Here is a 15,605-nt window from a genome sequence, read left to right on the forward strand (position 1 = left end):
CAGCACCATTCCAGAAAATGTGTGTGTGTGTGTGTGTGTGTGTGGGTGTGTGTGTGTGTGTGTGTGTGTGTGTGAGTGCACGGAAGAGCTGGGGATGTGAAGTTTCTCAGTCACTTTCCTACCAACAGCACTGTACAAAAGGAGGGGGGAAAAAATCCAAGTAGAAAATGGGTTGCATCAAATTTTTATGTTTAAAAACGGTTGAAAAAAACCCCCAAAAAAGTCTCATCAATGTTTAATGCTTCTAGTTTTACTGTTCTAGGTGGGTTCGCCAAATATTAATCTCCCTCAAAACATCTGTATGCTGGAATGGATGTTATTTTAAGATTCAGAAAGTTGTTTTTCAGTTACAAAACTTTGCCTCCAGTTAAATTGCTTGTGGACAAAAGAGGGATTTTCTGAAATAATAAACAAGCCAGTGTTCAATACTGTAAGTCATTAGCTGTTGTTTCCCCGTTTGGAGAATTTAGCCCTCCATGCACACACATCGAGGCGTTCGGTCTTACTCTGCTTCTCCCGGTGCGGATATTTGTCTGGCCCGAACCAGTTAGTGAAATTAAAAGTTGTCGACTTTGTCCTGAAGATGTGTGCGAGTGCTGCTTTTACACCAGTGGGTAATCAGCAGTTGGAATTGGGAAAAACACTCATCCAAATCCAAAGTGACATCTTCAGATTGCTTCTTTTGTCCAACCAATTGTCCAAAAACCCAACAACTCTTCATTTGCTGTCATGAGTGTCAAAGAAAAGCAGCGAACCCTTACATTTAAGAAGCTGGAACTGGCAAATGTTTGATATTATGGCTTGAAACAAACAATGAATTGGATATCAAACAGCTGGAGGCTAATTTTCTTTCAACTGGACCATTAATCAACTAATCGTTGCAACTCTATTGATTTAAATTGTTTGTTGTCATTATTCAAACACTAGATTTTATGAATTGATAGCTAGTATTTTTTTTTTTTATCATTATCTGACATAATCTCCATACTTCCAGTGCCATGAACACTCAACGAGAACGAGTCAACAAAAGTTTTCCATCACACATCTTATAATGTGTATGTATTGACATCAGAAGAAGGCCCTCTAGTTATCATCAGATTAACTTTCTCCATATGGCGCTGTCTGAACCAGTGCTGCTGCTGCTTAAATCTAAAAGCATAGCAGGAGAAATGGAGGACGAGCTTCAGAGGCAAACAATCCCATCTCACCAAATTGATGCTTTGATGTGGCTGGAAACCTCCCAAATGGCAGCGGCGCCCTGCGTGGCGTGCTCGGTTGTGAATTTGGCCACAGTTCCCCGGAATCTTCTCCTCGTTAATATGAAGCCGCCGTGCCAACGTCGTTATTGTCCTAATGTACGAGCCGAGGTTCAGTCCTCCCGTGCGTGGTCGTCTCTTACGGGCACATTTTTTGTGTCTTGTGACTCCCTGGCAGCGAAATGCCATGACATGTCTGAATTAAAGTGATTTCTGACATCTGCTCAGCTTTAAGCAATAGATACGATGGCAGTGATCCTGAAAATCAATGACAAGCATCGAGAGCGGCTCGTCACCCACTATGCCAGGTGCAGTCGGTGATACAGTGGTAAGCAAAATTGCACATGTAAATTTGGACAAGATGCGCAAGGGTTTATGCCGAAAAACAGTTTTATTAAATTATATGTAATTGGACAGAAAAAGAAAGGAATGATGAAAGACTTTACAAGTGAATGAGTGAACCAAATTTCAAAGCACTTCATAAAAAAGTGTTAAATAAAACTCTGCCTACTCAGTTTTCAATTTGCCAGAATATTACAGCACACCCACAACCACGGGACCAGATGCTACAGTAAGTGGGAGATGTTGTTAACGTCTCAATGCAGATCCGCAAAGTGGTTCCACTACAAAGCTGCGTTCGTTCACAGCATTGAAAACAGGCTGAGCCGCATAGAAAAACAAAAACAAAACGTTAATGAAGAGATAAGTGCATCTTGTCACACATACATGAATGAATGCTGCTGCTATTCCAATTATTGAGGCAAAGAGAGGTTGAAGGGAGAACTTTGTAAGCACACGGTGATGTGCAGCAATGCACTTTGAAGCTCAGGTAAACAACCTTTCTTACACTTTCACTCCGTGGACAGTTTATATGTTTGCCTTCCTGGCTGCAGGCTGAGCTTCATTTCAATCAGGAGATTTCAATTAAGATTGACCAGGTATTCTATTGACACGTTCACAATAAGAGTGATGAATGTGAGAGGTCTGGGGATTAGATCTGCATAAATGCACTGAAGTTACCACTTAAAATCTTAACTCTGACTATAAGCACCGGTGTTTTTGAACTTCTACAATAATACTACTAACATTTTGTTATGCTTTTGTTGAAAATGTAATTTGATTATGCCAAATTATAAATTGTCTGTTATCTGAAACAGTCTGTTATCTCATATAACAGAACAGACGGTAATATGATCAAAAATCAGACCGTGCTACCAACAATCAATGATAATAAGAATAAGAATAAGAATAAGAATAAGAATAAGAATAATAGTAGTAGTAATAATAATAATAATAATAATAATAATAATAATAATAATGATGATGATGATGATGATAAGAATAATAATAATAATACAAGGTCAAGACTGAAAGGAGCCAATCAGACTTCTGCTTGTCAAGTTCATTTCATTCATATGATCTGAGAAAGAAAAAGTTTTGTTATAGAAAATGATAATCATAGCTGAACCCAGGATGTTCTATTACATATGGACACAGTGTCAGAGGTGGAGCCCTGTTCATTCTATGAACGCTGCTCAGTGGCGTTTTGAAGACATAAATGCTCGACTTCCTGGGTATAAAAAGACATGGATCCTCCATGTTGTTCGGCCCGTAGTTCAGTGCGCTAGAGATATCCGCTGACTGAGCCATCTAATTTCCTGCTTGGTGCCCTACTAACATGGATGGGGATACAATAATATAGACTTTCCAAATTTTATTGGACCGAATGGCTCCAGTCACAGTCACCTCTTTCACAATGCTAGCATCTGGGAAAAAGTCTTTTCTGGGCCCAGGTGCATCACGTGATCTTGTAATTATGCGGTTTGGCCCTACAAGAGTCGCGCTCTTTAAAGCTAAACTCTCCAAAATGTAACATGGCTTTGTTAAACTTAGAAGAGGGTAATTCAAACCTAATGAATGAAGATAGAGGGTTTTCAAGTTCCAATATTTCAAAGCTATAAGTTTATCTTTATCAGTATGTATATGAACTTGAAATGATTTGTGTCCCTTCTTGGCTTCCATACGCCAGAGCTCGTCTCCACTGCTCCATATAGACATTTAGTGGAACTGTGTGTTGCTGTCTGTAATGCTCTCCCAATGGATATAGTATAAGTATCTTGGTGTAATTATTCTGTGGCATGTCTTTAAAGTGAGGCAACATCAAGTCTCAAACCGCTGTAACCATTGCTGGGAATTTCTCGAGCAGTCACAGGTTTTTTTTTTTATCTTGGCACCGTGTTCCCTTTTTTTTTCGTATCGGGACTCAACGCTGCTCAAAATCAAACTACCGCTGCCAACACAGCACTCTGCTGACAACACATGGCAGATTTACAATCGCTTACATCTCTCGCCCTGTTAATATGCTACGCTGTGACACGAGTGAGCCCGGCTGTTTAAAAATGTTGTGCGTTACATTGCCGGGTAGGTTTCATTATCATTAATAATGGAGAAGCCACTGAACTTGGCGCAGGCGCTATAAATAAATAAGACGCGCTCCCGGAGGATTGCTGTGCACTGATTTGATAGAAGTTTGAGTGTGTGTTTGTGCTCGTGTGTGGAGAGTGAGAGATTGGCCCTGTCGGTGACTGGGTGGGGGGGGGGGGGGGGGGGAGGTTATTCTCATACAAACTCCGTGGCTAATGAGAGAGGAATAACAACATGGCAGTGTTTAATTGGTCCGCTGTTCTGTAATCAGAATGGATGGCTTCATTCAGATGTGATTAGAACCTGGGTGAGAGAGGCAGGCGATCGCTCAACAGCCTCGGTGACCCGCTTTTATTGGATTGTTCTTCAGTGAACGTCCGATGATGAGATGTTCTCCTGGCTCCCTTGGGCACTCCTGTAAGACACTCATTCATAAACCCAGCCTAAGGCAACAGCCTACAGCAGAGGGGTGGTCTGGCACTTTATCACAGCGATTGCGGTGAGAGTGCCAGATAAAAGCTGCGCTGTAGTCTAATGTTGAAAGTCCATTTGTGCTCTGGTTATTCATACCTGTTTACCTTTGCACTGTCAGCGGCTTATTATGACGTACGGCAGGTGTTTCGTTCGGGGTGTCAGAGAGCAGAGAGGCTAATTGAAATTTCGTATTGTTTTGGGTGTAGCCCTTGGATCTCTTTTTGAATATAGCCACTTTATCGAGGCGCACACAGGTCATCATTTTTAAGTTATGGGGATGTTTTGTTGCACGGTGTTGCAGTTGAGTACCTCTCCGTTGGCTCTCCATCAAATTGCATCAAACTGTTTTTCTCATTGCCATCGATGAATCACATTGCTAAAATGTCATCGCCCGGGCCGAGGGCGCATTGTAGTTAAGAGATTCCAGACTGTTCCTCTTGTGCTAACACTTGCTTTTACCCACTTAGTCATTATATCCACATCACTGATGGTTATTTCATCAAAGTACCAATTGTCATGTTGTCAGTGTTGAATGCAAAATATGCAGCATGGCGACATTATTTACGGGCCATCTCGCTCAGCCCTCGGAGTATCTGTGACTGCGAGACGTCTGTCTTTACTGAATATGTTCAATGCATACAAATGCCAGAGTAGCCTGTCGGAGAGCTGCAGCATAGTGAGTGACTGGAGGTATTCTGGGAAGCCGCTGTGGGGTCTGCAGCTTTTATTTCCCTATAATTCTCCACAGAGAGTTGGGGAAACAGAGAGGCATGGATAATAAAGCCGTCCCCGTTATTGCAGAGATGACAATGAGGAGAATAAGCTTTTGCTGGGGCTGTTGTTGTGGAGGTCAAAAACCTCTCTCAAAGTGTGTCTCATAATAACACCAGTAAGCCAAGTGCTTTCAATCTATTCATGTACTCATTCGGGCCAACTTGTTGTTGCATTAAGTGTAAAACTGTGGGGCTAATTTACAAAGCAGAATGACATCACCAGAGGAATTAACTAACAGTTTTCAGAGACTGCACTCCCCTGCTACCTCTTTTGCCTCTAACAGATGAGCCATTTGCTGAAATAGCCACAGAGCTGCAGTTTTTCTGTCTTCAGGCAGGACATGTCTCTAAAGCAGAACAATGAGTGGACTGGACTGTGCCTAATTCACACAGAAATCTAACCTAAAAAGAGCGGGCCGCTCCTCCGATGCAGTGACAGTACGTGTCAGGGCAGTTTGAACTGATATTTGTCCGCGGGGATGAGAGGTGACAGCGCTGTGGTTCAGGGCCGGTCTAGTGCTCTCTCTCACCCTCAGCCGGTGCTCTCCGCAGGGATCACACAAACCTATCGTCTTTTCCCGTCTCCTTCGCCGTCTCCTTGTTGCTATGGAGAGCGATGCTCAGCTCGGATGTGCAGGACAAACGAGCCTGCCGCGTTTGTCCTTGTGCGAGTCCCTTTCCACTGAGCAAGCAGGATTCCAGGTCGCAATCGCTGTTCTGAAAACACCACGAGTTAAACAGAGCGCAGCATGTATGGCGAAAGAAAGACAATGGAGGACATCGTTCTTAAGTGGCAGAGCATCTCTCCACGGTGGGAAAGAGCTGCCACTTTTCTTTTTATGAACTGTTTGTGCATCATTTATTACTGTGACAGATCTAAAACAAGGTCTGGCTGTTGGACTCTGAAACATCATCAGAGTAACTAATGGAAGACAGGAAGAATATTCGCACTTATTCAAGGTTCACAGCTCTCAACTCAGCCAGAGCAGAGACATTAGCATTTTGGGGATTAATAATTCATTATATCGAAACAGCAGCAAATGGCAGCAGCCACGACACAATTAGCCATTGATATACTCGGGGCCTCATTTTTCACACAGAGCCCAAGTATGAGCTTTGTTAAGGAATGAAGGATGCTTGTATTTTTTTCTGCCACGAATGCTTGTAAATGCACGAGTTTAATACTTCATAATGTTATTCGGAATATGGTTTTCCTTGACTGGAAAAATGAGCAATTATTCAACAAACTGTATGTACATGCAGAGTTTGTGTAAATCAAATTGGCAGCAGACTATCTGCTAGATAGGCTGCCAGCTGTGGCATTTTGATTTTGATGAAAAAAAAAAAGGAACCTTATCCCCTGAGGGAGATTGGGGGGGGCAGTGCTGTTTGACTGCAGGTTGACAGCCTGAGGAATATGCCTGGCCTGTCTGAGACAACCAGCCCAAAGGTGGCACAGCTCGGTGAAAACCTTAACAAATAAAAGATAAGAGAGAAATGTCTCTGTGGATATGGTATCCAGTGGAAAAGATGAGAAGTGTCTGGGCAGCGATCAGCAGAGGACAACACTGCCTGAACTGCAGCAGTCGTAGCACATACAGTGAAGTCGCACTGATACTACAAAGAAACCTACCCGTCGTTAATCTTTTATCGTCTTTGATCAGTCGTTTTCTCTCTAAATTGCAGCATGTTTCAACATTTCATACGCTTATTCTCAAACGGCGTGTTTCTTTTCCATGTCTGTCTTTGTGGCTGCCGCTGCTCAGAGTCAAAAATAGACAAACAAGTATTTTTGGGAACTCAAAAACAAATTGACGAATTGAAGTGTACCGTACTATTCTGATAGTTCTTCAAAGGTAACGAAGGGATTTTGTTTAGACTTAAACTGGCAACAGACGACAATTTTTTTTTTTTTTTAAATGACACCATCTGTGTATAGATTGGCTCCATAGACCTCGCCTTCACTATGCTATTTGGTAAAACATGAGCGACGGGACAAGCAGTGACTGGATGGAGAGCGCAGATGTTGTGTCAGAGTCTGTTCCCCTGTTGATGCGTGTTTCCCCTTACTAGTGGAAGTTGAGACAGCTCAACTGCAGCATTCTTTCCACGAGATCCAGAACCTGCCGACTTATTCATACAACCCAGTATTTTACTCTGCCTTACTCATAACACTGAGATCGGGATTTTCAGGTCGAGGTTCTTTCAGTTATTTCCTTTGGAGCCAGGCTGCCAGTCATAGCCAGGCTGCTAGTTATATCCAGACTACTTAGTTATACTCAGGCTGCTAGTTATAGCTAAAATGTAAATTGTAGCCAGGCTGCTAGTAACAGTCAGGCTGCTAGTTACAGTCAGGCTGCTAGTTACAGTCAGGCTGCTAGTTACAGCCAGGCTGCTAGTTGTAGCCAGGCTGCTAGTTACAGCCAGGCTGCTAGTTGTAGCCAGGCTGCTAGTTACAGTCAGGCTGCTAGTTGTAGCAAGGCAACCAGTTATAGCCAGGCTGCTAGTTGTTGCAAGGCAACCAGTTATAGCCAGGCTGCTAGTTAAAGCCAGGCTGCTAGTTATAGCCAGGCTGCTAGCTATAGCCAGACTACTAGTTATATCCAGACTACTTGGTTATACTCAGGCTGCTAGCTGTAGCCAGGCCGCTAGTTATAGCAAGGCAACCAGTTAAAATCTCCATTGATTTATTTTAAAGACTGAATAAACTGACCTTAAAGGACAGCACAATTTCATACTGTTTCATTTTATTTATATAAACGTTTTTTCTATTATGACCTCATTAGTAATGTAAATATAACATTTCTGAGTTTCCATTTGTTTTCCAGAACTACAGAGTGCACCATTTATTTAACCAAAGTAGAGGTGATACTTCTTCTTATCTACAGTATAGGATTTCACATACCTTAAATGCACCAAGCTTGTCCGAATCATCCTGTGGTTTGATCTACAGGAAATGCAATAATGCTGTAACTGTTGATATGACATATGTAATATTGTGTGTTGTGTTGTGTAATTGATGCAGTTCTTCCTGGAAAGAAGTTAAAATGCAGAATTTAATAGAACCCGGTTGTCTTTGTGTGCAGGTGCATCAGAAGTCCTGAAATAATCTGTGAAAATACACAGAGTCACGTATTCCCAGTGAGACACCCTCTGAGGGAAAAGCAGATGATTATAATTCAGAGCAGTCACATGACATTTAAAGGTTTTGTTTTACATCTGCCCTTCTGTGTCTACAGTCTGAGAAGTGTGTTTTGTCCTAATTCGGTTTCTTCTTCTGCAGGAGACATGCCTCCCTACCTGTGGAAGTCATAGAGAATCCTGGGATTCTAGTTTCTGAAGGCCGCAGGAGAGTCGTCCCGTGCCGCAAATGGAAGTCGGCGTCCTTTGGGTACAGTAAGATGTTGTGTTTTTATGATGGTGTGCTTAATGTTTCTCCCACGAGTGCTGGACCAATTTCCCAGCAGTCCCTTTTCTTGTCTTACTCTTGCCTTGTTAATCTAAAAGTCATCACGGCTGCCCCGGTAATAAGCCTCTGTGTGGCAGATGCATCAGTGGCGACAGCTTGACGTCTGCAAACTTTGCTGCCTTCTGATGTTGGAGTCTTCGCAGCTGCTCTCCATTCATCAGCCCTTTTTATGACACAGCAGCTTCGGCACTGCACTGTTGTTTTCCTGATCGTATAATGAACTCCAGTGGCCAGATGCACTATAGAAAGAGATCATTAGGTTTTAGCCCTTAATGAAATATGATCCCTGCTTATGTGAGCCGTCATTGCTGCTCACCCATTAGCCTGTGCTGAGCTGGGGAGCTTGAGAGAGCCTCAAAAAGACAAAAGAGATGAGAGCAGTCAGTCGCATCGGTGGGACAGACTTGGGGGGGGGCTTCAAACGGCTGGAGAGAGTTTCAAAGATGCCTCCTACAGCAGTGCTGTGTGCCTCATCATCAAAAAGCAACGTGCGCCTAATCCATAGCCCACTTTTGGCTCGTGCGCAGCCCAAAAATAAATCCCAATGCATAGTGGGAACATTTTATTTTTTTCGTTCTATTTTTAAAAGGAGTTTCTGATGAGTAGGAATATCTGTGGGTTGTTTTTAGACCTTGATAACGCGGCAGAAATGAGGATGTGCTTTTTTTGCTGTTCTATTTGTGCTCTCTCTCTCTCTCTCTCTCTCTCTCTCTCTCTCTCTCCGATTGTCCCCTTGTGACTGTTGCTCTGTAAGTATTTTTCAAGCGCAGCCGAAAGCTAATAGGTTAAATGGATCATGACTGTAAACAAGAGGAGGGCTGTGATTGGAGGTTGATTGTTTTTTTCCCCCCCTTCAGCCCGGCAGCATTGTTTGCTTCTGTTTAGGCTCACCCGTCTCCTGCAGAATCACAACAATCAGCCTCTCATTAGCAAATGATGACCGTGCGGTGTCACAGGCGACGTGCTCCCACCAGATATCTTCATTTGACTTTGCAGGTTAATTTCAGGTGGTTGTTTTAATGCTGTTTCCCAGAGGTAATAATCAACATATTAAAACAAGTATCCACCTTACTACTTGCTCCCGTGGTACAGTGGGTGTAAACTATGAGCGCGACTGCTAGGAAGATCATGTCACTTCACCTGAACCGGCGTTTTCCATGGTAACACAAAGCTAATCCTCTTTCTTAGAGCGACTGGTAAGGCCTCCATGAAGTTGCAATTGCCAATTACGACTTCAAATGTTTTGTCCAATCGTCACAACCTTTCTGCAAATTTGACCCATTATCATAACGACGCATCGTTTGGAAAAAATTGCAAGGTCGTGCAGAAACCTCAGAGAGATTTGCGATTGCAATATCACGAGCCCGCTTAGCCCAGCGCTTCTTAAGCCTTGAGAGTGCCTGCTGGTGCCTCAGTTATGATACTTGGTTACTTAAGCTAGTTCCCAAGAGCACTGTAAGTATCACACTTTATCAATTCCCCACAAACCCTCCGCTAGAAAGGACGCGTCTTGGATATTGGAGAGTATTTTGTTGGTGAGTATAAGCCTGCCATTGCTCTCCTATGTTAGGCGACCAGTGGGCTTGCCTCACAATATGCAAAACATGTCATCACTAACACAGTTTTGCAGATGCCCTATTGTTGCATCTTGGGCATCTTGGGATGATTGTGATTGGTTAAAAGAAATACAAGCCAGCAAGAGCTATTTTCCCCCTATACCAGAATGAGAATTGGTGCAGCCAGACTGTTCTGTTTTTTTTTCGGTAGTTTTATTGTGTGTGGATGAAAATGAATGTTGTTTTGTGTTCTAAATGCATGCCCTCAACCCTCTTGTTCAGGGTCAGAATCACACACTCTCACTCATAAATGACGGAACTGAAAAGTCGTGGCATAAATCAAACGGTAAGCAGACGTTTATCATAAAGACCTTGGTCACTGCTGCCGTAATCGCATTCGATCCTTTGGTGAGACAGAGGACGTACCTTTTACGCGAAGTGATTAAGGTCCTACACCGGATTTGTACCCAGGATGATGCTGTTCTGTGTTTTATGTGCAGTAAAACCAGAGAGGCACTAGACAACAACATTTTCACATGAAAATACAATGTGACAGAAATGTTGTGTAATCACTCTCCACTGAAGCAAGCAGTGGGGCCGTGCGAGGCTCTCACGCGGCGATTAATCTTTTTGTGGCTGTTTTTTCTGGCGTCTGTTTGTGTGGCATTAGAAGCAAGCGAGGAAGTGAAATATTAATTGTTGTGCCATTTGTGAGCTGCTGTGCCATGCCCCGCAGTCTGCTGAATCACTCCGCTCGTTTTAGTTGTTTTTTGAGCGAGCATATTGGGAAAATTTTAGAGGAAACTTTGAATTATAGAAAGTGTTTGTAGTTGTGGCATTAGTCGGCAGAAAGTTCTCTCGCGAAAGAGAAAAAAAAAAGGACTTGCTCTGCTCAGCTGATTTCAGCCTCTGTTCTTTTCAGACATCCGTTAGATGCTGTCGTCGTCTAAAAGTTTCACTAATTCCTGCCAACTTTGGAAAGTTTTTAAGAAGGTAATGGGAATTAATGGGGCAACTTTGGTGTCGAGGCAGAGCTGCTCGCAGAGGGCAGCCTCGCTCAACATGCTTAATCTCGGCGTCGGGGGCGATCTCAAGGGACAGCCGTTCAGTGCAAGAAGAGCGGCTGTTTGATTGTAATCACCGCAGCCGACCCCAGGGATTCACTTGAATCACTGCTCTTACTGGATACTTTATTTTTACCTCTCTGTCTGTGTTTGCATTCCTTTCATATTACACTCTACTCTACCTGTTCTTTCTTGCCATCTACCTCTCTTTTCTCTGCCTCCTGCCCTGGGAACAAAGCAATTACATGCAGAAGCAACATTTGATTAGCCAAAGAGCCACACAGGCACAGATGTGATAGCTTATCCCCCTGTGCCTGAACGTGCATACTGAGTCAATTTGGTTAAATAATGATGCAGATGTACGACGATACTGTTTATGGTAATTCTGCCTCGAAGTCTGCTAAGATGAGCCGCAGAAGGAGCGTAGAGTAAATTAGCCAGAACTACAACAATGAGCCCACAAACTGAACTCAAATTGATTGTGTTCACTTCAGTGCCTCCAGAGTGTAATAGCCAGAGCATCCTAATGCTTGGAGCACAAAGGGAAACGTATATTTGTGTCTTTGCAGAGTTTATTTTGCGTAATAAAGAGGACAGAACACACCGATGCTGGTTTTTCTGGTCATGGTTCTGTCGAAAACGCATAATTATTGCAGAAGAGGGCGAAAATAAGGAGGAAAGTTTCTTTTTTTTGCCAAGTTTTTTGGTCCATTAGGCTTTGTTAAAGCAGACGACTCCAGTGCGCTGATTAGTTTACAGTGTCCCTTTTTAAGAAGCACTTAATTAACAGCTTTCAGTGATTGCGCAAGAAAGATAAGCTTCATTAAGGGCTGCAATTAATGATTATTTTCATTATAAGTTAATCTGTCTATTGTTTTTTCTTCAATTAACAGTTATATGGAAAAGGAAACATCAAGGAATAGTGAAGACTGTCCATCACGAGTTGCAGCCGCTGGATGTGATGCCTCTCTTTAAATGAGTTTTAAGTTGTTGTTTTTTTATTACCAATAGTCCAAAACACAAAGATATTTAAAGCTGCTACCTCAGAATGAACTGTGGATGGAGTAGCCTCTCGTGCACGAAGCCGCCATTTTCTACAGTAGCCCAGGACAGACAAACCAAACACTGGTTTCTGCAGAGGGGCTTTTCATGTGTTCAAAATGTTTCAGCAGCCGCAATAGATCGTCTTACATGCTTCAAAGAGGAGCGTGAGGAGAGGGGTGTTTATTTGTGGTAGTCACCACTAAATGGCACTAGATCCTACACAATAGGCCTTTAATTTGAAATGCACATAAAAGCAAGAAACCGTATTTTTCCACCTCTGCCAAGGAGGTCATGTTTTCACATGTGTCCGTTTGGTGGTTGGTTGGTTTGTCAGCAGGATTACACAAAAAAAACGAGTAACGGATTATATCAGCAACACGATGGAGATCGTGACTTCACATGCATTGTTTTGTTGTCCTAGTGGTTGGCTGTAACAGATCTGGTGAGTTTGAATTGTAGTAAAGTATTTTTGGGCGGTTTAGCTTTAGTGTGGTACAGGGCCGTTGAGTTTTGATTGATTGATTGAATTTGAGGGGACTGTTTGGCCTTGGTAGAGCTTTGTGCTCTAATGAGTGCCACTCTAGCTGCTCGATTAAAAAGTTATAAAAAAAAGTAAGAATGAATTAAAACAAAAAAAATGTGGCTTGATTTGACAACTTTTAAAGAATGGGTATATCAAGATGAAATAGCAAAATTGTCGCTGATTAATTTGCTGCTGATTGAGTGATTTATTCAGTAATGATTCCCTCTAGTTTCATTAACTGACCAAATTACGTATCTGAATTTGCCTCAGTTTAATTTTACCCTTGGTTCAGATGAAAATGAAAGTCTGGACCAAATTCCATTGGCTAGCTGGATTCAGCACCTTGGAGAGAGAATTGTTTCCGTTAATGTGACTCCAAGGTTTTCACCCGTGACTTCACACAGTTATCTCCACCCGGTAAAAATGACCAGGATGTAGCATGTGCGCTGATGCGTCCAGTGTATTAGAATATCTGAACCTGAACGGAAGCGGTAGATTACCTGCCCTCTATCAGAACAGCCCGCATCACATTAATGGGCCATGTTCCTCAGGGTGCTCAGTGTCTGTCTAGTCCTATCTCGGTGCTCATATAGGGGGAGAAATCCTAGCAACTAAAGCGTAAAAGAGCTAGAAGTTAAAAGTGAATTAATTGAATGAAAGAAGTAGAAGTACTATAAGCGATTGGACTTTATGAAATGGATTCTTTTAATAGTTGCCGTTGGGTACAAAAGTGGCTCAGCTGCCGATACGAGTGTAATATCTGTCATGCCACACGAAAAGAAAGGGGACGAAAACAGGATGAAATTCATGAATCCAGGTTGCAGATAGCTTCAGTTGTGTTTGCTGTGACTGGTGTGGTGAGCTTTAGAGCAGCCCAACTGTCTTCTTTTCAGGCTCTGTGCCAAACCTGCTGGACACAATGTCAACATTACAATTACCCATGAGTGCTGTCAAGTTCTCCCTCATTTGTTCTTTTTTCCTTTTGAATCCCTCCTTTTCTTCCAGTCTCACTTACTTCCCCATGTCCTCCTCCATTACCTCCGTGTGGGGGGTCCGTTACAAAAGTAAAAAAACACTGTGGGAATATCCCCGCTCCTTTTGTCTTTTGACTGTTCCATTTTCTCCCGCTCGCTTAGTCTTGCCACGACTGCTGATTTTAGAGTGCTCTGCGGCAGCGAGAGGTGAGAGCAGGAAGTGCGCTCGTGTCAGGTTGAGAAAGTGAAAGTGGAGCAGTCGGGCCCGGCCAATGGGGATGCGGGACTGCAGCTTATTGTGAGACAGGATAATTGCTCTATACGGTCTGCTGAGTGGAAAATAATCTGAATTTATCTGAAGGCATGTGGCTGCAACTTGAAAGGAAGTGTTAGAAAAGCAGCAGTGTCATATAAAGTATATGACCAGATCTGATGTAGGAATATAGATGGCCTCATCAATACAGGGAAAACAACTTCCTCTATTTGTGGCAGCTCCTCAGTGCTATGAAGAAGCCACGTGAAGAAAAAAAGCGTGTTTTTATCTGAATGGGGTTTTTGCCTGTGCAGTGGCTGCTGTATTCACTGCCTGCAGCTGCCTTCTAGTTCAGTCCTGTCCAGAGTTAAGACCTCTCTGCACCCATCGAGCCAGGCTCAAGGCTGAATGAAAGCTTTTTAAATACCCAAGATGCTCTCCTATTCCTTTTTCCTTACTTCACGCCTCTCTTTTGATTCCTTCTCTCTCCCACTCAATCAAAAAAAACATCTGCCTCTCAGTATTCTTCCCCCTCTCTGGCTCTGTTTATCTTTCTGCACCGCTCTCTTTTCTTTCTTCTCAATTAGGAAAACACATCTAACTTGATTAATAGATACAAGCAGGAGCTTTACAGGAGATGAAGTTAAGGCTGGGCAGTCATGGGTAAGTGTAAATCTTCCTGCAAGTCATTTATAACCCTCTCTTAAAGCCCCCGGGGTAGTACCAAAAGGCCATAAAGCTTCTAATATCGCCCTGCTCCGTTTATTTGTGTTCGGGGCTCTGATTCGACATCCGACCGTTAGGGCAGAGCCGAACCAGGAGCTCCATTTCAAGTCTAAATAATTCAGATGCTTAATGATATTCATTATCATGAATGACTATTTCAGAGCAGAACCTGTGATTATCTCCAGGCCCTCTAATAATACCACTGCAGAGCCTATTGATTCCCTGAGAATGGCCTGCCCGCCTGCCTTGGCGGGATCACAGACCCCCAGCCTGCCTGCTGGAAACAGCCAGCGTGCCATTCAGCGACGGTTGGAGGCAGGAGGGCAGCTCATGAGGCTGCGACGTAGCCGCAGGGGTGAATATGGTGACACATGCTGTAGAAAATGGAAAAGCATTTCCATATTGGTTCATGAACCCTGTGCTGAATCTTTTTTTTTGTGTGTGTGTATTCCGCTGGCTGTGTTCCCCTCCTCTATAAAGCCTTGACAATATCTGAGGTCATTTGGAAAAAAGGGCTTAACGACACAGTAAACATTTATTGTACGTGGCAGCAAACAGTCCTCTGTAAATGAAGGAGCAGAGGAGTTAGTGTCGATTTAAAAAAAAAAGAAAGAAAAAGAGGCTGTAATGAAAGTGCCTTCCGCCTCCCATAAAATCCAGCCAGTTGTATGAATTCTCTCTTTATTGGCCCTTTTTATTTACTGCTGTGAGTATTGTAAAGTTTTGATTTCGCCAGATGGGAAATCACAACTGCACAATGATTTAATAGACGTATGAAACAGAAGGCCCACTTCCATCGCGTTGTTTGAACTCTGGGGAGAAAGCTCTGGGCTGTCTTTGAAGTTTCCCAGCTCCTGTTTCGTCATCACATTCTCTAAGAGTTAATTACAGGCTCCGTGCTGCGCTGCGAGGCGCGATCACTGGAAAACACACAGTTTTGATTCTGGACTGCAGAACGGCCATGTGGCTTATGATAAGTTGCTTTGAGTCTCGGCAACAGAGGAGAATGTGAGGCTCTTTGTGCCGTGTGCCTTTCACTTCACTCGGTTGAGCCTTTTTTGGCCCAGAG

The 15,605-nt window shown here is 43.1% G+C and overlaps 1 protein-coding gene across 3 annotated transcripts in view; it reads left to right on the forward strand.

Annotated features, from left to right (window-relative positions):
* LOC115584676 (IQ motif and SEC7 domain-containing protein 1-like) overlaps positions 1 to 15,605 on the forward strand; it is a 105,681-nt gene that overhangs the window by 23,238 nt on the left and 66,838 nt on the right. For all 3 annotated transcript variants that reach the window (XM_030422254.1, XM_030422255.1, XM_030422261.1), the window contains one exon: positions 8,211 to 8,318. In XM_030422254.1, the coding sequence (XP_030278114.1) occupies positions 8,211 to 8,318 (108 nt within the window). The remainder of the gene's footprint in view (positions 1 to 8,210; positions 8,319 to 15,605) is intronic.

Source organism: Sparus aurata, chromosome 7, assembly GCF_900880675.1.
Source record: "Sparus aurata chromosome 7, fSpaAur1.1, whole genome shotgun sequence".
NCBI classification, from domain to species: domain Eukaryota; kingdom Metazoa; phylum Chordata; class Actinopteri; order Spariformes; family Sparidae; genus Sparus; species Sparus aurata.